Source organism: Chanodichthys erythropterus, chromosome 6 (assembly GCF_024489055.1).
Source record: "Chanodichthys erythropterus isolate Z2021 chromosome 6, ASM2448905v1, whole genome shotgun sequence".
Classification (NCBI taxonomy): domain Eukaryota; kingdom Metazoa; phylum Chordata; class Actinopteri; order Cypriniformes; family Xenocyprididae; genus Chanodichthys; species Chanodichthys erythropterus.
The window spans coordinates 3,335,829-3,358,835 of record NC_090226.1 but is presented as its reverse complement, the minus strand read 5'-3'; the positions used below and the strand labels follow the sequence as shown (position 1 = coordinate 3,358,835).

General features: G+C 34.7%; 1 protein-coding gene across 6 annotated transcripts in view; it reads left to right on the top strand.

The window, feature by feature from the left end:
* The window catches only part of pax7a (paired box 7a), an 83,815-nt gene that overhangs the window by 3,738 nt on the left and 57,070 nt on the right, over positions 1 to 23,007 (top strand). Inside the window, exons 2-7 of one of the 6 annotated variants that reach the window (XM_067387743.1) lie at positions 1,457 to 1,584; positions 7,038 to 7,213; positions 7,350 to 10,396; positions 11,327 to 11,562; positions 11,692 to 11,836; positions 12,042 to 12,170. In XM_067387743.1, coding sequence (XP_067243844.1) covers positions 10,312 to 10,396; positions 11,327 to 11,562; positions 11,692 to 11,836; positions 12,042 to 12,170 — 595 coding nt within the window. In that variant the 5' untranslated portion in view covers positions 1,457 to 1,584; positions 7,038 to 7,213; positions 7,350 to 10,311. Of the gene's footprint in view, positions 1 to 1,456; positions 7,214 to 7,349; positions 10,397 to 11,326; positions 11,563 to 11,691; positions 11,837 to 12,041; positions 12,171 to 23,007 lie in introns of all 6 variants that reach the window. The other 5 variants (XM_067387741.1, XM_067387742.1, XM_067387740.1 and 2 more) reach the window with 5 other exon arrangements.

Here is a 23,007-nt window from a genome sequence, read left to right as displayed (position 1 = left end):
GACAAGCTTTTACGGCCATAATCATCCGTGACTGTCCTTTCCAGCTTGTTCGGATGAGCAGATAACGCACCAGAAAAAAGAGAATTCCTCACTTAAGGACAAGGTCTGTTTAAAACAACAAGCAGGAAACAAGATTTTGATATTCCCTCTGTAGTATGTTTATACATGACAAGGATATAAGTGGTTGAGCCAGTGTCAAATCATTTGGATGTTTTGTAATTAGGGGTAAATGATTTATTTATGATGATAATCTTAAACAGTTATTCACTAGTGAGACGCAAGGAGAGATGCAAACCGTACATGCATCATAAATCTGCTGATATTGTATATAAATAAGCTGAACTACACCTTTTAATCCACTGTTTCTGGACCAAATATCAATGTAATTATTTTTTAAGTGGAAAAATCCCCCAGAATGAATAGAAAATAACCAAATCCACCTAATGTATTATGCCCATCAGTCACTAATACAAACTAAACTGAAGATGAGTGACTTATATGCCACTATTTCACCATAATGGTTTTAATCTGATTTTTTTTTAACTGGTTATGGACTATATTTCAGTAACTATAAGATTTTGACTCAAGCATCTAAATGCACATATGTTTTTGTTGTTTTAGTAGTGGTTGTATATGTTGGATTCAAACATCTAAGTCAAAAATTACAGTATCATCATGTTATAGTTAATGTTAGTTTAACAAAATAGCTGTAAAAAAAAAATAACCGGAAATACCGGTTTCCATTTAAACAGTAATATACCATAAAAAGCAATGTAATATTTGTCATTTTCGAGAATATAACTTTCTCGAAAATGATAAATAATCTTACCCAGAATGCATTATATTTACAGTATATTGCTTTTTCAATGGAAACGGTATTTTACTGTGTAAATTTGTTTTAATTTTTTACAGCTATTTTTTAGAGTGAATTGTTTTGTTCAATTGAATTGAATACAGTAAAACCATTTTGACATGCATTAAATCGATGTATTGTATATAACAGTATATGCATAAACAGTATATAATAAGGATAGATATATTAAACAAATGATTGAACTAGGAAGGTGTGGTTGGGGCAAGTTGTCACTTGCATTTTTCCTGTAATTTTATACAATTGATTACTTACAAAATCTGTTGGGTTAAACATTTTGTATGAAACTTTTTGATTTTTGCTGTTTGTGTTTCATAATTGTTTTCTAATAGTTTAATAGATTCTACTGTGGCAAGATACCAGCTAGTAGCTACTGGGGCAAGTTGTCACTAACAGAACAACATGTTCAGTAGCTTGATTTTGAAGGAACTTTGCTTTGATGATTCAAACCTGGAATAAGAATATCCAGTTAAGAGAACTGATAAACATAACTGATAATATATGCCTGCGTTCACTGCACTTACCTGTCTGTTTTACAGATTTGACTGTTTTAAGTGTGTGAGCATGTGATTTGTTATCTCATAGGGTGAAAAGAGTTTGGCTTCACGTGTCGTGGATCAAATGATCTGTTTCATCTGTCATGAGCTTGTGGATGGATTCACTGAAACTAATTCGGACTGCATGCAAAATGGATCCTGCCACTTTCATCATGGGTAAACAGAGAGTTTCCTTCATTCTGCTGATAAGAGGGATGTGTTAACTGATTGAGACATGTCGGTATGTTTATCACATGTCATTAAGGTTTGTAAGAGTCTCATGACTCTTTTATGGAAGAGCAAAACATAAGCTTATACATTAATGTTTGTAATCTTTTTAGTTTTACATGCATCACAGATTATCTATCAGAGGGTGCAAACAGAAAACTATGTTACACTAGCATTGTCAAAACTCTTGATTAGGTAAGTAAATATTAAATATGCATTAATGATATGTAAACCAAGCATCAGCATCAACTAAACCAAAGTGCTCATGATTTTACATTTTATTGCACAGCAAGTTTATTTAACCAACCATTTCGATTAATCCATCAATAATGGCAACAATCTGAGAGTTGTAACATTGCAACTTTAAATTCATTTTGTTTCTTGATGTAATCTTACGTTAATAAAGTTTAGTAAATGGCCTTCATCAAGCAATTTGCATGTGAATGTGACATCCATAAATTTTACAAAACCACAAAAATCCAGAGACGCCACGATCAGATCAGATTGAGTGGCTTTATATACGTAGATTTGTCCTGGAGGATGATGGAAACAAAGGGCTTTATGGATGTAAAAGCCTTTTATTTTTTGAGTTGGGCAGATTAGATGAGCTCTCCGCTCCTCCTCATAACGTGCCTTTAGCTGAGAGGGCGGTCAGGCCAGACAGTGGCAGCACAGGATAGTCACACTTCATTAAAGATAAGAGCTCTCACCCCTACGTTTAAGAAGGATACTTAACTCACTGTGACCTCCCTGCTGGGTCGTGACCTGATCACACTCTGGAGTGTCCGGACCCTGTTTGAGCGCGCAAGTTCAAGAGGTCAGACTTCAGTTCGGAGGACGCAAGAGGATATGGCCCTATAGCCTGTCTGTTCGTCTGAAGTTTCCATCAGATCACAAAGACAGTTTTGTAGAAAACCAAGGTCGTATTCTTCAAAAACATACATAAATCTAGTGCAATACATCTGAGGCATTCTTCACATTTAAATGACAAATAAACTAAAAAGCTGAAAAGAGCATCTGTATGTATATGCATGAGTGTGGATTAAAAAATCCGCTTGTGAAATGTTCATATTTATCTTCTTTGTAATGTCACAAATTTGCTTTTTTTTTTTGTACTAACCTAGAAATACTGCAGGATTTTCTAACTTGATTATTTCGTACTCATTTAAAAATCATAAAACTGTTTGTTTTGATTTTTAAATCAGAAACTGAATAGAATGGGTTCATTTTTAAGAAAATTGCAATTTTATCCCACCACAAGGATGTCAAAAGGGGTAATCAGGAACCCAGCAGGATCTTAATATGGGTCAATAGATCTTCATATCAGTTTAATTTCCATGGTGTTCTGGGCAGAGCAACGCCTCCTCTACTGATTTGCCTGCTATAGTATATTTTTATAACCCTAAAACCAACATTAGGTCAACATATAGTTTTATATATATATATATATATATATATATATATATATATATATATATATATATCACCCTGGACCACAAAACCAGTCATAAGTCACACGGGTATATTTGTAGCAATAGCCAACAATACATTGTATGGGTCAAAATTATCGATTTTTCCTTTATGCCAAAAATCATTAGGATATTAAGTAAAGGTCATGTTCGATGAAGATATTTTGTAAATTTCCTACCATAAATAAACCAAAAATGTATTTTTGTGAGTGGATATGCATTGCTAAAGACATTTTGCAATGCATATCCATTTGGACAAATTTAAAGGCGATTTTCTCAATATTTTGAATTTTTTTTGCACCCTGCATAGTTGTATCTCGACCAAATATTGTCATATCCTACCAAACCATACATCAATGGAAAGCTTATTTATTCAATCTTAATTTTTTAAAAATTGACCATCCATATTAGGGTCATTAGGGTAATGACAATCTATATTATTTTTTAAGTTGCTTTATTACGATACAAACAGAAAATATAGGAATATAGGATATATAAAAATATAGGAAAATACAGGAAATATGTACACAAAATGTAAAAAAAAATTCTGAACAAAATTGTTTCTTTAAGCAAAAATCAGTATTTAGACCTCATGTCACATGTCTCCTGGACTTCCATTTTCTCAAAGAAGAAACTTAGATTTCGAGTTTTCTTGGCCTTCCAGTCCTTTTCCAGGTTCCTATTGTAAATGTAAGGAGAGGTCACTAAATACTTGCCACTTTAGCCTATAAAAGCAGTTTTTTTTCCCTGATTTTTTTAATACAGCATACAAATTTACTGTATTTTCCGGTTATGTTCTAATAAAGAAAATGAGAAATAATTATATATGGTCATTATATCATTGCTAAAACAATCTAATGGTGGCCTAAGACTTTTGCACAGTACTGAATACACACACACACACACACACATATATATATATATATATATATATATATATATATATAACATGCAAACTCGTACTGGGGATCTCCTTCACTCTCAGAAAAAAATGTACAAAAGCTGTCACTGGGGCAGTACTCTTTCACCTTTGTATATAAATAGTGCATATTGGTACCACCAAATGTGTACATATTACAACCTTGCATGTTCTCCCTGTGTCTGCATGCATTTCCTCCGACACAATCCAAAAACATGCAGTAAAGGTGATGCTAAACTGTCCGTGTGTGTGTGTGTGTGTGAATCCCAAGCCATGTAATGGGGAGGGTTGTGGAAAGACCTGGCGACTTACCGCGGGAATATCATCACCAAGAAAATTCATGGACAGTCTCTGGTGGGAGATGGCCCATAGAATCACCAAGAGTACGATGTGACTGAAATGGTTAAAGAATGAATAAAACTGAACTAAATGTTTCATGCATTTCATATTCTTAGTTTCTTTCTGCCACTGGAATGTGTGTTTGACAGAATTCATAATTGCCACTTCATTTGCAAGGTAAAATGTAATTAAAATATTCATGAGCATGTTGTAATGGAAACATGCACTTGGGTTGATCTCAGGTCATTTTAGTCAGTGTAAATATTATTTAAAAAACCCCTGATGAATGATATTACTAAAATAAGAAAGCTACCAGACAAAGCTAAATTGTTCTTCTTTTGGGCACTTCTGGTAATGGAAGTTGCTTTCAGTAGAGTTTAATGTTGCTGTGGGCCAATAGGTCAATATCTGCGCTTCATGTCTCTGCACATTTTGAGGATTATTAGTGCAGGGCATTGCCTTCTTGACTTTTTAAAGCTATATTGGATTCTGCGGGTGAATTTCTACAATCACTTACGTGCTATACTTTTTCATTGCTCACTCTAATCATGGTCTAAAGAAGCGCCCTGACATTCCATTTAGATTTATACATATTAAAGCAAGATTCGTTTGTATTTAAATGACAAAGACAGGTGACACGTCTGCTTTTAGATGATAAGGCATTTTGGCAATGCAGAGGACTATCTTTTCAACTGCTGTTTACCAATAAGTGTCTAAGGCGTCTGCAGCTCGCCTTGATCGGCCCCCACATTCCTGTGTTCCTTAAGGAGTCCCCTCAAACACGAGGGGTTCTTCTCCTCTACTCCAATCCATCTCTGCAATCCAGCAGGCCTCCTACTGCGCCTCCTCTAAAGCCTGTCAGAGGGGGGAGTCTCCAGCTAGCTGCATGTGCTTCCAGGCATGTAAGTATATACTTGTGCCTTCCATATAAACTCTGCTTGCTTAGGAATTGCAACATCTACTTTTTAAAACTGCACTTGGGAAAAAGTGAAACTTTAAAACGATGTGAACACGAGATGTGATGCTTTCTGCATGTTGCAACACAAATGGCTTCACTTTTATTTTCACCTTTCACCAAGAAGTGAGCAAACTTGTGGTGGATGAAAACATGGGATTGAAGGAGGGACTTATCAAGAGACCATGGCTGCATCTGAAATAGCACATATTTCCCTACTATATAGATGGCAAATTCAAATGCGTAAGCAAAAGGCTCCATGATTACTTCTGGAAAGATTCTGGGATGCGTTCAAAATCGCATACTCACTTGAGCAGGTACTTATTTAAAATAAGTAATTACTTTGCAACTGTTAAAAAAGTATGTCCTATATAGTATGAATGTAATCCGGACATCCTACATCCGCCATGTTGCCATTATCATGTGACCTGCAGCATCAGTTGCGTCGCTTCACTGCCATTCACAAATCCTCTCCCATGGTTTCATGGGATAGTAAAGTGTCTTCAGAATCTCACAGGAAGTAGTAAGTCATTCAGTTAATGTTTGCATATGAGTACTGTGAATTCAGACATACTTCTTTTGTCGCATACTATTTTCGCCTACTATGTAATAGGGAAGTATGCGATTTCAGATGCAGATGGACACTTGATTGGGGCACTTTTTCCCATTGAGATGAGTGGGGAAAAGTGTCCCAATCAACCAGAATTCACTCTACTTATTTCAAATAAGTACATACTCATGAGAGTATGCAATTTCAGCCAATATCTGCCATTAATTTGCATTGTTTTGCATGAATAAACACACTAATTTTGACAGAAAATTAAAATTGTATTTTGAAAAATCTACTAGTTTGCTTTTTTAGGTTATGCATTATCAACTAAAGCAAATGTTTAGTGTTTATATTGTAGTTTAACATACATTTTTGGACTACTCTCTCTCTCACTTTGCTTTTTAGTAAAAGTGGAGTTTTTTAAAGTCAACATTGGTATCACTCTAAAAAATGCTGGGTTGTTTCAACCCAAATTTGGATCGAAAATGGACAAATCCGTTGAAACAACCCAGCTTTTTTATCATAGATTTACAGTATGGAATTCAAGGTATAATCAGTAGAAATAGCTGTATTTGAAACATTGGAGTGGGGTGGCTATCAAAAGTTGAGTTTATATATATATATATATATATACACACTATATATGACTGGCTTAAAATGAACCCAAAATAGGTTGGAAATTAAAAATCAGACACATAATTACTAGAGGCAACAATAATAAACAAAACTTGAACATTTATTAATAAGCAATTTAATAAATGTCTATTGTTTCATTATTATTCATTTAACTTATTAATAAATGTTCATTTACAACATATTTTGAGTTCATTTTAAGCAAGCTATACAGTAATTTTTAAACAATAGTTGAGTTAAATAAAACTACCCAGCAGGCTGGGTCAAGCATTTAACCCAATCACTGGGTTTGTCCATTTTAAACCAAACTTGGGTTGTTTTTAACCCAACATTTTTTAGAGTGCAGTTATCTGCTCCATCTTGCTTCTGTAAGATTTGAATATTTCCTCGTGTCACGTGTCATTTCTCAATGCGAGAGAAACTGTGAAGTTAAACAAGCAGCGACCCTGTTCGCACACAACTCAACACACTTTCACTCTCTTCATCTGATAAAATAATTCTGCTTGGGAAGCAATAACACATTGTGATAATTCTCAGCAGATGTGAGCATGCCTTAGCAAGTTAACAAGAGTCCGTGGGGAGTGTGGACAGCGTGAAGGAGAGAGGAAGAGGCCTACTAGCCTGCGGTTTGTGTACAGGGTTCCCCAGCGTTTCTCAAACCTGGCAGCAAAGTCTGGAGCTCGTCCAGTGTCTATATACACACACCAGCACAGGTTACACAACTTTAACATAGATAGACCAAAGATTCCTGGAGTTGAAAAAAAAATGACCACAAAGCAGTTTACGCATGCACTTATAGTAATGCTAAAGAAGTACTTTGATAATAATTCTGCTCTGGTTTGATTTCAGGACTCGAAGATGCAAATGGAAGAAGAAATTAAATATCAGGAAATTTCCCCATTGCTTTTGCCTTTAAGAAAGGTGCTTCATGTTAAAGCAAAGTCTAATGCAAGTAACAAATAGTATCATGCTTCATGTGCTGTTCTTATAAAATGTTTCAATTGCAAGAATGATATAAAAACCGATTTGCACATCTTATGTGACATATATAGTTAACCTATATCGCCTGCTAGTGGACACACATTCATTTACACATGAGTGAATTCCTCTTCAGTCCAATAATGTTGTCAAGGGCTGTTGTACAGGTGTTTTTGATTTATTTCAGGTTTTGTATTATTAAATAATTAATGCACAAATCATCCATATTTTTTAAGCTGTATTCAGCTAGTGGCGATACTCTCCATTCAATTATATGTGCTGGATAATAAAAATATATTTTATTTTATTTTTAAATTAACATTCTTTGGACTTATTTGCAATGATGTTTCCACATTAATTGATTTTTAAACCTAGATAACTCTGTTTTTTAAATGTTCAGATAGACAAAAAATCTTTTTTGTACACTTTTAACGAACAATTTCAGACAATATTCCAGGATGGTAGTTAGACAAATATGTTTAAATAAAAAGCAGACATATAAAGCTGAAATATATTCTCTATAAATAATCGACTCACAGGTTACCTATAAATTATCCACGCTCAAGTCAACCGGATATTAACTTTAAAGTTTCATGTTTTCATAACATTATCCATGACATCATTTTTGAGTGTCTGTGGAAAGAAATCTGGGCATTTTTTAACTGGCATATCGTTGCTTTTACTTATCCCAAATGGAACAGTGTAAAGTTACAATAATCAAAACGAGATAACGCACACACATAACCTCAGTAATCATTATTTTATGACCATTTTTCCTTATATGATCTCAAAACGGGACGTATGCACTTTAGAGAGTCAAATAGCCTATAATATTTTAACAAAAATGATGTAGTGAGAGAGAAAGGCTAGTATGCAGTTGTTTAATTTTTGAAAAGTATATCTTTTTTTTTTTTTTTACTAAATCCTAAAGTTCTGTGTTTTATTGTAATTGATAGTTATCGATATGCTGCACCTATCACCGGTGCGTCTCTGACCCGCGCGTAGCTCACCACACCCGGACACTGAGGGTCAGAGCTCCGCTGCCGGGCGCCAGGTCCTTCCCTACCGGAACATCTGCATGTGAAATCGCCATTTCACCCCGCCACACTCCCTAATTGTTGTAAAAATTATTTGTGAAATTGCTTTCCACCAGGAGTGTTCGCCACGGCAATTTCCACACAATCTCAGCGCGCGGCGGTCCCACAGAGCTGAGCACGCGCACAGCCATTCAACCTAAAGATTCTGGAGGATTTTTATCATATGTGCATAAGTGACTCACAGATCACGCGGAAAAACGGTAAAGCGACTTACACTCTTAAAATGAAGTTTCAGCAAGAGTCACAAGGGTTTTTCGACCATTTTCTAGTTGTTCAGAAAAAAGCATCCACTGTAAAACATGATTTATCACAACATGTTTTTCTTTTGTCAAATCAACTTAGATAATTAATGTGCTTCGGATAACATAATATTTTTAGTTTCTGTTGATCGCCTTCATTGTATCAACTTAAATTTTTAATTTTAAGGCAACCAGCTAACTTACTATTTTAAGTTAAACCAACATTATTATTTGTTTACAGTGTTTCAAAACTAAAACATTGAGCTGAAGAACCTTTGAAACAATAACTTTTTTCAATCTCTAAAGAACAACTCTCCAGGTAAAATTCTTGTTATGAAAAGGGTTTCAGCTTTATTTTTGTTGTATATCAGCATTATTAGTATCATCAATGCTATATGAAGTATTCTATCTATTGAATATGTCAGTTGTTTCAGGCCATTTCTTCATCAGTTCTTGTACATCATCATCACCTCAATCTCAGGTAAGTGTGCTGAAGTTTGTTTTCGATGCACTCTTGTTCCTTCTGTTCTTTATTTACATAAAAATAGCATAGAATCAGATTTTTAATGATACAACACTGCAAATGTATGGATATTTTTTCTCTTTTTTTCTGTATTCTCAAAATCACTTTTTCTTATTTAGCCTAATAATGAAAATAAACGTAATTCCACCAAATGAACCTATTAATAAAATACAGTAAAAGTTATGATAAATGCACAAATGTCAAGTACATAATGCATTATGGATCACGCAGATTTTCCCACTACAATGGAACAAAAATGTGTTTGTTTTTTTTATTTCTAGAGTAGCTTTATATGATGATAATAATATATTTTATTTGTGTGTGTGTGTGTGTGTGTGTGTGTGTGTGTGTGTGTGTGTGTGTGTGTTTGTCTCCCTAGTACAGAGTCCAACGCATTAAACTGACGTTTCAGTTCAAATGAGAGATGAATGAAAACTCATTGTAACATTTCCTCTGTTGATTTAGAGAGAGAGTGGGAGGGTATGTTGTGCGTGTGTGTTTTCTGCAAAGTTCCACCCGATTGGACGGCAGGTCTTGGGCATTACCCTTTCTCTCCATGCAGAATAAAAGAGTGCTGAAGAGCCTATCGCAGCGCGCGCTTCCTCCTCCCACTATGTGCGCCAAAGTTGGCCACTTAAACTCCTCTCAGGCAGCAAACAGGAGCTGTAATCAAAACTAGCAGATCATCTCACTAATATTTGCTTCAGAGCACTTTTCATGCTTTACTCTGCTCTTGTTTTGGGGTATTCACTGTAAGAACAAATCTTGAGTTTTTCTTCTGCACACTGGGCATTGTCCACTGGTGTGTGTGTGTGTGTGTGAGAGAGAGAGAGAGAGTGTGTGTGTGTTTGGATTGCTTTTTAAATTCTTTGGATCCGTTACTGTTTCCACGGCGCAAACAACACTGGAGCTTTCTGCGTGATTGATTTCTTTAATTTATTAGTGAGAGTTTAAATTGTTTGGGAGTAGCTGGAATGGCTACTTTACCAGGAACAGTTCCTCGAATGATGCGGCCAGCGCCAGGCCAGAACTACCCCAGAACCGGATTCCCATTAGAAGGTAACTTCTTATTCTTATTCTTAAAACATTATTTTTTAATCATACATACTGACAGAATGTTTTATAATTAAAAATATATAGATGATCTTTTATTTTGAACAAGCTAAGTTTGTCTAACACTCTTTTACGCGCCAGTGATGGCTAAAAAAGAACGAAATTATCGACTTAAATCGAATTGAACCATTTACATGACCGAACAAGAGTTTTAAAAAAACGGCAAGCTCATACTTCAATCAGTGATTTATTAATTTTTGCAGCATTATAAGTAAAATGTTCCAGTCCTGACGTATTATTCGCGCATTAAATGGGAACGTCTTTCCCAGATCGAGTGAATTCGTGCTTAAGAGCAGTTTGACGAAAGCCTTCCAACCCACGTCTCCTGCAATCTGTGGGATTTGCAGAAGTATCTCGCAGCAGTGAAGGGAAATAAAACACAAAGCTGAGAGCTGGCTCAAAGCATCACACTAATATTTGTGTTGCATGACTGGGAATAATCGAGGTTTAAAGTGCCTCTTGAATGGCAATTAGTGTCCTCAAGTGTTACATCCTCTCGTAACACATCAGGCTGATAGTATAGAGGGATTCTTCAGGAAAGAAAATGTGTGAGGAGGATGAGATTTTTTGGATTGATTCTGCAGGCTCTGATTAATCATTATTCGCATCTTCCGATAAACAGACATTAAGCACGAATAGCTTCTTGATATTAGCTGATTAATCAGAATGACAGCATGCGATAAATTCAGCCCCTCGAGACTCTAAGATCAAATGATCCACAAGGAAAGAGTGCAACACTAAAACTAAAGCTGTTCAACAAATGTACATGTAGGTAATTCATATCTGAAAGTAGGCTACTTATACAAACATGTCACTTTCTTTATCTTACAGAGTATGATATTGTTTCCTTTTTTGGGCCTGAATGTTTTTCCGCAGTCTCAACGCCTCTGGGTCAAGGTCGCGTGAACCAGCTCGGTGGAGTTTTCATCAACGGAAGGCCACTGCCAAATCACATTCGACACAAAATAGTGGAAATGGCCCATCACGGCATTCGCCCCTGCGTGATCTCCAGACAACTGCGAGTCTCACACGGATGCGTGTCCAAAATCCTCTGTCGGTACCAGGAGACCGGTTCCATTCGTCCGGGAGCAATAGGTGGAAGTAAACCCAGGGTGAGTGAACGATTTCGTAACGGAGAGTTTAGTTCTTAAATCTGTATGGAATTCGAATGGTTTATAGTAAAGAGAACGCGCGTTTCTTTCTTTTCCCCTTCGACATTTTGTTTTTGTTCTACACTAAAGCAAGTTGCAACACCTGACGTTGAAAAGAGAATTGAGGAATACAAACGCGAGAATCCAGGGATGTTCAGCTGGGAAATCCGGGATAAGTTGCTGAAGGACGGGGTGTGTGACAGAGGCACGGTTCCTTCAGGTGAGGCCTCTTCCGGTAAGCACCATTTCTTTCTTACTGACAATTTAGACGACGAACATTCTAATTCTAATATTCGATTTGGAATTTGGAATTTTAGTGCGCTTTGACACCTATACTAAATGAAAAATGTGATCTCTATAAAATATTCTCAATCACATTATTAGTGTTGTGATTTTTCCAGCCTGCTGGGCGTTACAGTGGTTATCATCTCTCTTTATAGTTAGCTCCATTAGTCGGGTTTTGAGAGCTCGTTTTGGCAAGAAAGATGACGATGACGACTGTGATAAAAAAGATGAAGACGGAGAAAAGAAAACCAAGCACAGCATCGATGGGATTCTCGGGGACAAAGGTCAGAGGCCTTTACATTTCTCACTGTGTGCGAACAGATGCGTAAAAGTTGTGTATTAAAACTCTGGTGTGGATCGGTACTGACAGATCGTGATGGACTGGTGTTATAATTGGTGCTGTTGTTGCAATTGATATTTCATTAAGTAGGTATTTGAAAGGGACAGATGCTGCAGTCCTTCATTCTCGCCAGGGGGAATCTGTGCGCCCCCTTGGAAAAAAAAAATGGCACAAATAGCTCTCATTATTCATGCTGCTAGCTGTTCGGTACTTACTCAATTATTTATGTGAGCCCTGACGTCAGGTATTTAGCCTGGTAAATTAATTTGTGTGGCACATTCCATTTCCCTCGCGTTTTAACGACCCCCTAAACGACAACTGACAGTTTGACCCATTTGAGAATCGATGTCAGTTTAAGCAACTACATTACGCGAGACATGTGGACGCGGTTCGGTGACTTGTTTTGGTGGCAACATTTTGCATTATATTATATTATATTTTATTATATTATATTATATTGTGAGCTGAAAATAATTATATTTAGCAACCGCAAGGCTTCATATATTGGAGAAAATGTAATTTTATTACATTTATATATATATATTAGTTAAACATTCTGTCTTACTATTTTATTTAGAAATATAATAATTCTAAAATGTCATATTTGTATTATATATATATATATATATATATATATATATATATATATATATATATATATATATATTAGTTAAACATTCTGTCTTACTATTTTATTTCTGTCTTACTATTTTATTTAGAAATATAATAATTCTAAAAAGTCATATTTGTATTATTTTTTTATTTTATATATATATATATAATATATAGGTCACAATATGTTTTTGCCCTTTTTTCTAAAAGTGGTTATAAACAATCTCGTTTTAAGCCTTTGTAACCTTTAGACTGAGATACAAAAAGAGAAAAAGCACTGGAGCCGGTCAGCAAAAAGAGTAGCCGGACCGGTGACCCCCCATTCAAAGAGCCCAGAAAAGAGGGGAAAACTTTGTACAAAGGGTAGTAAGAAAAGAAAGGCAGATAAATTATTCAGTGCTCCCTGCTGCTAGATAGTTTTGTAATATGAAGGAGCGTTTAGAATTGTAAGCTCAACATTTCATGGTGCAAAACGGCGTCTTTTGTGCGCGTTTAGTTGTGCGTAACTGCGCAGTTGGTCTAAGACAACGTGAAACTTTTACGTTTACGCATAGCCTATCTGACGCATTGAGTTTCTTTAATTGCTATAAAATGATAGTGATAAATCAATTAATTTGTTAAATAAAAATATCTAATTTATTATTTCTATAGGAATATATTTATTATTATTTATTGTATGACCTAAATTATGCCAAAGTTATACGCTCATTCATAAATAATTTTAGATGCATTTACACACGGGGCAAAGTGGATATTCGTTATTAAACAAATGCACGAAAAATAAGTCTCTGTTGCTCTCCTCTGGTTGTGGATGTTAATTTGTCGGGAATGTTTATGAGTGCGTCATCTCTGGGTTAATGATTCCATAAATCTGTCATTTTTAGTGTCTCATCTTCGACACAACACTGAATTCTCTGTTAAATTCTTTGAAGGGATTCTTTAAGTTTACCATCCGGATAACATTTAATAATGTTAAGACTTATTAGAGCTGCCGTGTGTTGAATGGGCGTCTGTGTCGCTGAGGAGTGTAATAGCTCGGAGGCACCGGTGAGAAACACACTGATCCTCCAGCAGCTCCTCTCGCCGGGGTTTCGCGCGCAAACCTAATGTAGAAGAGCTTTTAAGCCCTGATTAAACTGAGCCCCTTTATTTCTTTTCACTTTCATCTCTAAACGGCTCACAGTGACTCGCCCAGGGCGTAAATTCATGAGATTTGCTGTTTATTTTATATGATCTGTTATTTATTTATTTATTTGTGTATGCATTTATTTATTTATTTTTGTTTACATTGATGGATTCGTGTAAACTTTTTTGCGTGTGCTTATAAGGTGTTTAAAAAAAGCCAGACCTCACATTTTTCATTTTTGTTGAAATTTTTAGCATACAAAATACATGCAAACATTTATTGAATTAATTATTTATTTATTACATTGATAATTCTCGTAAACGTGTTGTTGTATACAAAATGCATTATTTATTTATTTATTGCATGTAAGGTATTGAATTGATTAATCAGTGGACAATCTAGTTAATAAAAAAAAGCCAGACCTCACTTTCTTTTCTTTTTTTAAAAAAAAATTGTTGACTTTTTGGGGCACATAAAACACATGCAAACATTTTATTTATTTATTGATTGATTTATTTAATGCATGTGTTTATAAGGTTTAATTTGATTACACAGTAGAATAAATAAAAAAGTCAGAACATTTTGATGACATTTTTGGCATACAAAATACATGCAATCATTTATTTATTCATTTATTTATTTATTACATTGATAGAATTTCGTAAACGTGTTGATATGCAAAATGCATTATTTGTTTATTTATTTATGTGTTTATTTAATGCATGTGTTTGTGAGGCATTAATTGAATTGAACAGTGGACAATCTAGTTAATAAAAAGGTCAGACCTCACAATTTTTGTTGACTTTTTGGGGCATATAAAATACATGTAAACATTTTATTTATTTATTTAATGCATGTGTTTATAAGGTGTTAATTTGTTTACAAAGTAGACTAAATAAAAAAGTCTGACCACATATTTTCATTTTTGTTGAAATTTTTGGCACACAAAATACATGCAAACATTTATTTATTTATTTATTCTCGTAATCTCGTAAATGTGTTGACATATTTAACATGTATTATTTATTAATTTACTTATTGCAAATTTACTTATTACTTATAGTTATTAAAAAAGACCTTACATTTGTATTTTTTCTTGACATTTTGGGGCATATAAAATCCATGCTAACATTTGATTGATTTATTTAGTGGCATGTGTTTATTAGGCGTTACTCTGATTACGCAGTATTAGTTAAACATCTTGTAGATTTTTTTTGGCATACGACATACATTTTTTTTTTTTAATAAAAACAAACGACATAAATGCTATATTGCCTTCACCCTGAGCACATCTCCTAACCTTAATAGCCTTAACTATGACTTCCACATTTAGTTTAGTGGCCATTACAATAATAATAATCTTGTGCACCTGCCATCCTCGTTACGGAAATAAAAAAATATGATGAGCGACAGCAGAGTTAGCGCAAACCTGCCAAACTTAATTAGTCTTTAATGGGCTCCTGCAGCCCCGCGTCTGACAGCTCACCTGGTGCTCTTTTTGTCTGGAGGAGCATCAGTTAAACGCGACCACGCGTCCATCTGTGAGAGTGGCACTGGACACTTCAGCAAATCTATGGATTACCTGAGGTTTCCAGACTAATCAAACAGACTTCAGTCAGGGGTTTAGGAGTGTTGTTATGGGATAATGCTGATCAAAAACCTGTAGGCGAGATGGCTGTGAGCGTTGCGCAGTCTGATGCCTATTATTGTACACACTGTTCACGAACTCAGCGATAAATAAATAAGATATATATATATATATTTTTAAAACGCAATATTTTCCTATGATATATCACGGCGAGAGTATTCTGGAAAAGTAGAGTTTCGGTCAGACGCGCACCAGCAGCGCATTTTCTCTCTCTCTCTGAAAATAAAGCAGATACTTTCGAGCTAAAGCCGCACTGAAAGAGAAGCATAGGGAGACATTTTAAACAAATCCATCTGGAATAGAATATGTTACAGGGACACAGAGAGAGAGAGAGAGAGAGAGAGAGAGAGAGAGAGAGAGAGAGAGAGAGAGGAAGATTAAGTGAAAGTAAGGGAAGTTATTTAGCTATTAATATTTTTTCTCCTCAGGCGTCGAGAGTGACTCCATCTGCACTTTCTTGCAGCTATTTTGGCTGGGCTGAAATTGTAGGAGACCCAAATGTTGGGCAGAGATAACATAACCATCAGAGTGTGGACCATCACTGCATTAAACACGCACTGAAAAAAGTGAAACTACTGTGTTGTTCATTTAAAGTGCATTTTTACATTGGACTAAGTGAAAATCATGGTTTCTGGTTTAAACCTGTTTTTTTCAGTTTGCCTTAAAGCAAATAACGAAGCCCCTAGAACAAATTAAAAACAACAATTTGACTTAAGTAGTATTTTTACTTTAAACCAGATGTTTTCATGTCACGTGACCACATGACGTCACATCAACTAACTGCTCGCGCCACCAGCCAGCATTTTGCCATCCGCCATTATCGCTTCGAGTCTGAAGACGGTCCGTTGCCCAGGAAATCTTTTAGACAAGGTAAGCATTCGAAAATGTGTTATTTTAACGAAAATAATTGTTTTTCATTCACATTTATGGTTAGTGGCAGGATGGACAATTAGGTTATTACTTTACAGACAACTGTGTTTGTGCACATGTTAGCTAAAGCTAGCCAAACCAAACCATGCTATCGCAATACGCATGTTGCCTCAGTGTGACAAATACAAGGTTAATTTAGTTGTTATTTCACTGTGATGTAAGGAAAATATAATGGTAATTTAGTGTGATAAGGCTCGTTTGTCTCTAACAAAGTTAGTGCTCGCATAAACTACAACAGCTTTCTCACATACACTGCAGCCGTCAAATAATCTAATGTTGGTTAAACATTGACCGCGGGAGCTGTTACGTTATATGAGACGTTAATTGTAATGTCGGAATCAGTTAATGTTCGTTTGAGCCTATTTGTGTATAGAGTCGGTAATTGTTTTTTTTTTTTTTTTTTTAAACGGACAACAATTATTCGGATTTCACATAGGCAAACGGCTGAAGCGGTGCCAGTTGTTGGAGATGCGTTTCCCAAAAACATCGTTATCCATCTAACATCGCTAATTCTGTCGTTACTAACTTAGTTAAATGATTCTGTGTTTCCCGAAACCATAGTTCAAACGAACATTCACAAAAAGCATCGCAAACTTGTGTGGTTGGAACGACAGCTTTCTTGTTTTTTACGACATATGGACTTAATCATTATCTTGAGCAAAATAAGCAAGCTCTCATTAAGTACAATGTATATCTTTTATTTTGAATATATACAAATGTCATTTACATATTTTAGTTTGTCAAGAGATTTTAAGCACCGTTTTTGAAGAGTGCGCATGTGTGTACGTGCTCTAGTACGCAAGTAACGTTAAGAGATTGAATCTGGAAAGCAAAATGACTAAGAAAAATGAAAGTTATTAATAAAACTTACTGAATTAGAAAATGAGTTCTGATTGACAAGGAAGAATTCATATTCCATTGTTTCTCCTGTCAGCATAATGCAGTTTAGTACAATATCACTACAAAAGTAGGGACTAATTAATAATTACAGTCTAGTGATTATGGATAGTGCTAATTGCCCCAACAAAAAACTAAGATGTGAAATCTCACCTTTTCCTTTGTTTTACAGGTTGGATTTTGTTCCCTGGAAATTCCAGAATTTTGCCCTAATTGCTGAATTTGGTGAGTACCAATGTAAACATCTGTGAACATTATTTTTATGTTTTAAATAGGAAACACTAACACTAGAGAATAGCTTTTAAATTACCACAGAGTAGTGTCGTCACGGTACCAAAATTCCAGTAGTCGGTACCGATACCATGAAAATGTTATGGTTCTCGGTACCAATTTCGGTACCACAGTAAAATTTATTGGAACTATTTTACTATTTTATATAGCCTATTTTAAAAACATTAAATATGATTTGGAGTGTGTGTGTATATATATAGGCTACCTCAATTAAATAAATTTTGAAATATAAAAATAAATAAATAAATAATTAAATGCTCAAACATCCATTGTGTACTGTTGAAAAAAACAGCATATGCTGGTAAGGTAGGTTTTAAAGCTGTATGCTGGTCAAACGCTGGTCCTAAACTGGTCTTGCTGGTCCATACTAGTCCTAAGCTGGTCCTGGACCAGCATAAACCAGCTCAAACCACCATACCAGCTTCAAAACCTACTTTACCAGCATATGCTCGTTTTTTCAACAGGGGTAAAAGACGTGTTTATTTTAAACAAATTTAAATTCATATTCACAAATTCATTAACAACTCTATTTTGACAATTCTGGTTAAAAAAACTGCTAAGACAGCATAAGGCCTTATCAATTTGACTTAAACAAATATTCAGAATTTACTAAATAATATTGACTGTGAAATTTCTTTTCTTTTTTTTAACCAGAATTGTCAAAAGACAGTGTTGTTAATCATTTAATTTGTGAATATGAATTTAATGTAAGTTATGACCAATTTTGTACTGCAACTAATATTATTGTTTTCTTGTTTTGACTAGATCCTTTTGGATGGGCAGACATGGCAGTCAAAAGGCCAGCCAAGTTGCGTGTTATTCTGAATCCTGATGACACCAGGAAGCTAGTTTTGCCTGGTGGAATTCCAGAGTCAATGGAGCAGCTTATGGCTGAAGTTAGGAAAGTGTGTGGGTTAAATGGCAATTTCAGACTGCAGTACCAAGACAGAGACTTTGGAGATGCACTAGTGAACTTGACATCTACTGTGGAACTTGAGGATTTGACAACTGTCAAGGTCATCCCAATATCTGATGTTAGATGTTTTATTGTGCTTTATTGTGTGTAGTCTGTGTGAAGCTCTAAATATTGGAGAAATTTGGATACAGGATGTTTTATTGTGTTAGATCTTGTATTCAAAAACCTTTTTTAAAACCATTTTATTTTAATGTTTTTTCCATCTATTGTTGATTAAGGCTAGTCTAACTGGCAGCAAAAGTCATTTGGCTTTATTTATTTTTATTTTTGTATGTTTTTATTATTTTTTATTTTTTGACTGAGAAACTGATGCATATTTTAAAGACATCACAATAAACACAGGTCTATTGAAGAGAATAATCATGTCTTTATTTAAGTAACATTTTGTCTTGTGACTAAAGAGAATAAATTGATTTAGGTGTTATTAAAAATCTAGTTTGTACTGAATCAGAAATTTAACTTGAGTAAACTTAATAAAATTCCTTGTAACAAAATTACAGCAATTTTTTTAGTTTAGTCCAAAGTAAAAATTATACTTGGATGTTACGGTAAAAAGTAAGTTTTTCCAAAGTAAAAATTTTAAGCTGTACTAAAGTAAAAATAATGATTTGGTCTCCATAAAAACCAATATTTTAACTTTGTTTCAATGTATTTTTTTTACCTTGGGCTGAAGAACTATTTTGATTGATATTAAAATAAAATTTAAAGTTTTAACCAAATTAAAAATATAGTTTGAGAAAAACTAATAAATTTAGCTGTAACAAATTACAGCAATTTTTTTAAGTTGGTCCAAAGTATCATTTTTTTCAGTGCGGATTAACCTCTTCTCTCCCGTCACCCTGTCTCAACACAGCGCTACGATTTGACTGGCGAGGGATTTTCTTTAGTGTATAGACTACAGGGTTTCATGCGTAAAGGAACACTATATATATAATATATATATATATATATGTGTGTGTGTGTGTGTGTGTATATAGAGATATATATATATATATAGATATATATGTATGTATATATATAGATATATATATATATATAGATATATATGTGTATATATATATATATATATATATATATATATATATATAATTTTTTTTTTATACTCTAGTATTAACCATTTTTTGTTGACAGGCGTATTAAAAGAACAGATATAAGCTCATAATAATATTACACTGCAGCTGCTGATTATGACGCTTGCTTCCATTTCGCCATTACACTGCTGATTATACTTAAAATCCAGATAAAGGCAGTTCTAATTCCTAGAACCAATCAAATTTACCGAACCAGATGCAATTGGCTATGATTTGGATTCAAGCATTGTTGATGGTGACTTTTTTTTTTTTTTTTTTAAAGCCAGAACAACTTACTTACAAGTTTTTTCTCCTAGGGTATTAGATGTTTAATTTTTTTTATTAATTTATTTAAAATGCTACTACTACTAATTTACATACTATTAAATAACATGATTATTGTGTGTGTATATATATATATATATATATATATATATAATTCACAACACTGACCTTATCACTCCTTTGCACGACTATAAATGTAATGATATGTGAGGAAATTAACAATACCAGTTTTTAATAATTCTTGCTAGTGATTCAGCCTATGATGGCTGTAAAAATGTCAAACATGGCTGGTATTTTAATGTGTGTTGTATTGACTCCGCTGTAATCAGGGATTATAGTCCAGTTAACAATGTCGTTTTTAGACGGCGGATGACCTGTGAACTCGAGGCAGGGCCTGAATTTGAGTTTTGATGTGTTGCAGAGATGTTTAAAAATAAACGGGTAGAGATGATGTGAATGAGGGCTCAGGCTCAGTTAAGGGAAATTGAGAAGCTTATGATCTTTGATCCATGGATGTCTTTTGCTTATCAGAAACACTTGAGACTACTGCAGTACAAAGCGACTTCATATTAGCTTGACAAGTCTGCCTGACTGTTCATTAAATGCGGTTTGCCATCTGGGACGGTGCAAATCTCTGCACAGATGTTATGGAGAGAATATCACTGTCTTATATCTGAGAGAATTCGTGTAATGGTGTGGTTTTCACAATTCTGGAGTGCGCAGAAGACTTTTTTTACACACATAAACGCTATTATCTGCTCCTGCTAATAACCAGAGAGGATTTCTTTTTTCAACTTTTTAAGTGCTTTGAAGAACCCCGAATGTAATACATGAATCACACATAATACTGTATATCTGCTGGGATCTTTGTGCGTAATTCCCTCTCCGTTCGAGCAGTTCTAATGGATATTGTATTTGCTGCGTTCGTATCTGGTTAATGTTTGTAATGGGGGCTTAAATACACAATTGATTCTGACATGTAAATTGTCATTTCCGTTTTAGCCATTTGATTTGCGAGGGCGGGTCACACTTGACACACACAAGCTGCGATACGGATGAGCACAGGCATCATTAAAGTGTGTGTGTGTGAGGAGGGGGTCTGAAAATGCATTCAAATACACATATAGTGCGCAGTCGTGTTAATTTTACTGTCGTTTTAACACATTAAGATTCATACGTTTTATTTGCTAAAATATTTCACAGAGATATTTTATGTCTTTGCAGTTGTATTGTAGTCAATAGCACATGGATATTATATGGATTGTGCTTCAGAACACACAATAGTTTTGTGTTCCAGAATCAGAGCGCAACATTCTTATGTGCAGTGTAAAAATTCTTATTTATGTGATAAAAACGAGGTATTTATGCCAAATGGTGTGTCAGAAGACATTCCTGCTGAGCATATAAATTAAGAATATGCCCACATCGATGAAAGGCTGGTTAGTTTTAGGATTATCATCAAAACATTATGTTTTTGTTGATGCTTTTTGAGAATAGTGCTAGAATTGTTCAGTAGTCTGGATCGTTGATATTGCAGAATTGTATTTGCTGTTCCGTTGTATTTTACGCATTTGTCTTAGCAATCATTTACGCACTCTTTTCCAGCGCGGGCGTGTGGATTTAACTAATTGAGCGTTTCAGTCCCGTTGGTCGGTGTTTTAGAGATCCGTTCAAGTGGCTTTTAGGAACAATAGAGGATCCCGGGATGCGGTAAATGGCAGTGACCGGTAACCTCTCTCACACTCGGGCAGGTCATCGCGCTTCAGTAGGCGCAGCTTATAGAGTCAGAATCACCTCTGAGAAAGTCATCTCAGCAACAAGTGATGCGCTGAATTTATAGAATTATATATATCAAAAAGTGAAATCGCACTAATAAGACATATGAATAAAACGAAAACAAAATAAAGAAACCAAAAAAAAAAAAAAAATTCTGTAATAGTTTTAACTATTGCAATAAAATTATTTATTGATTAGGTAGCATTTTTTCCTTACATGTTCATTATTAATAATAGATATTGCTTCATTACCTATTATTATTATTATTATTATATTTATTTTTTTGAGTTCCGTGTTTGACTCGGAACTCAAACTTGACCAGGCTTTCAGAGACCGAAACGAACGCGTTGAACTTGTCAAATCTAATTAAACGCTTCTTTCACAAACAGACACGAACGATTATGTATTTGAGTAGGCTATTTTCTTATCTCTCCTGTATTATTAGTCATTGTTTATATATTTAAATATAATAATTATAATTGTTTATATAACTGCATTTTATTAATAACATTTTTATTATTAATTATTATTAGTTTTATTTTACTACCGGAGCACGGTCGGAAGGCGGAGTTTTGCGCCTTACATTTCATGGGTGTTCGCCCTGTTAATTTAGCAAGTTTGTGAATTTTTTGGAGTCGTTCCGGACCCCACAGGCGAAAAGGCGAGACGCAACTTGGACTCTGGCGATCCGTTCTAATTGGGGATGAAATTCATTAGAGAAGACACCCGTTTAAGACCTTTAAGTTTTCCACACATTTTAAAGGTATGAGAATGGATTAATGGCTTATAGCCAATACTGAAATTTATTGCCTCTTTGAAATTTGTCCTGCCTGTCTAACGGGTGTCACAGGAAGCACTTAGAAAAATGAACAAATAAATAGAGATTTCTCAAGCGTAGAATGGTGATGGTTTATGCATCCTATTTTTTTTTTTTTTATAGGCTAATGATATTTGCAATGATCGTGTAGGCTGATTTGAAGTCTGCTCTTTGTGTATTGTCAACATATTTACTCTCACACTTTGTGTGCATTTGAATGTGTGTTTTTCTTCTTTGGAATAAGATATGAAGTGATGCTCGGATCATCCTCTCACTTTTGAATGGAGGAAAAAATCAATTGTCTCCTTCCCCTTTATGGAAAGCATTTTGTTCTTTTAATTGAATGCTGCCTT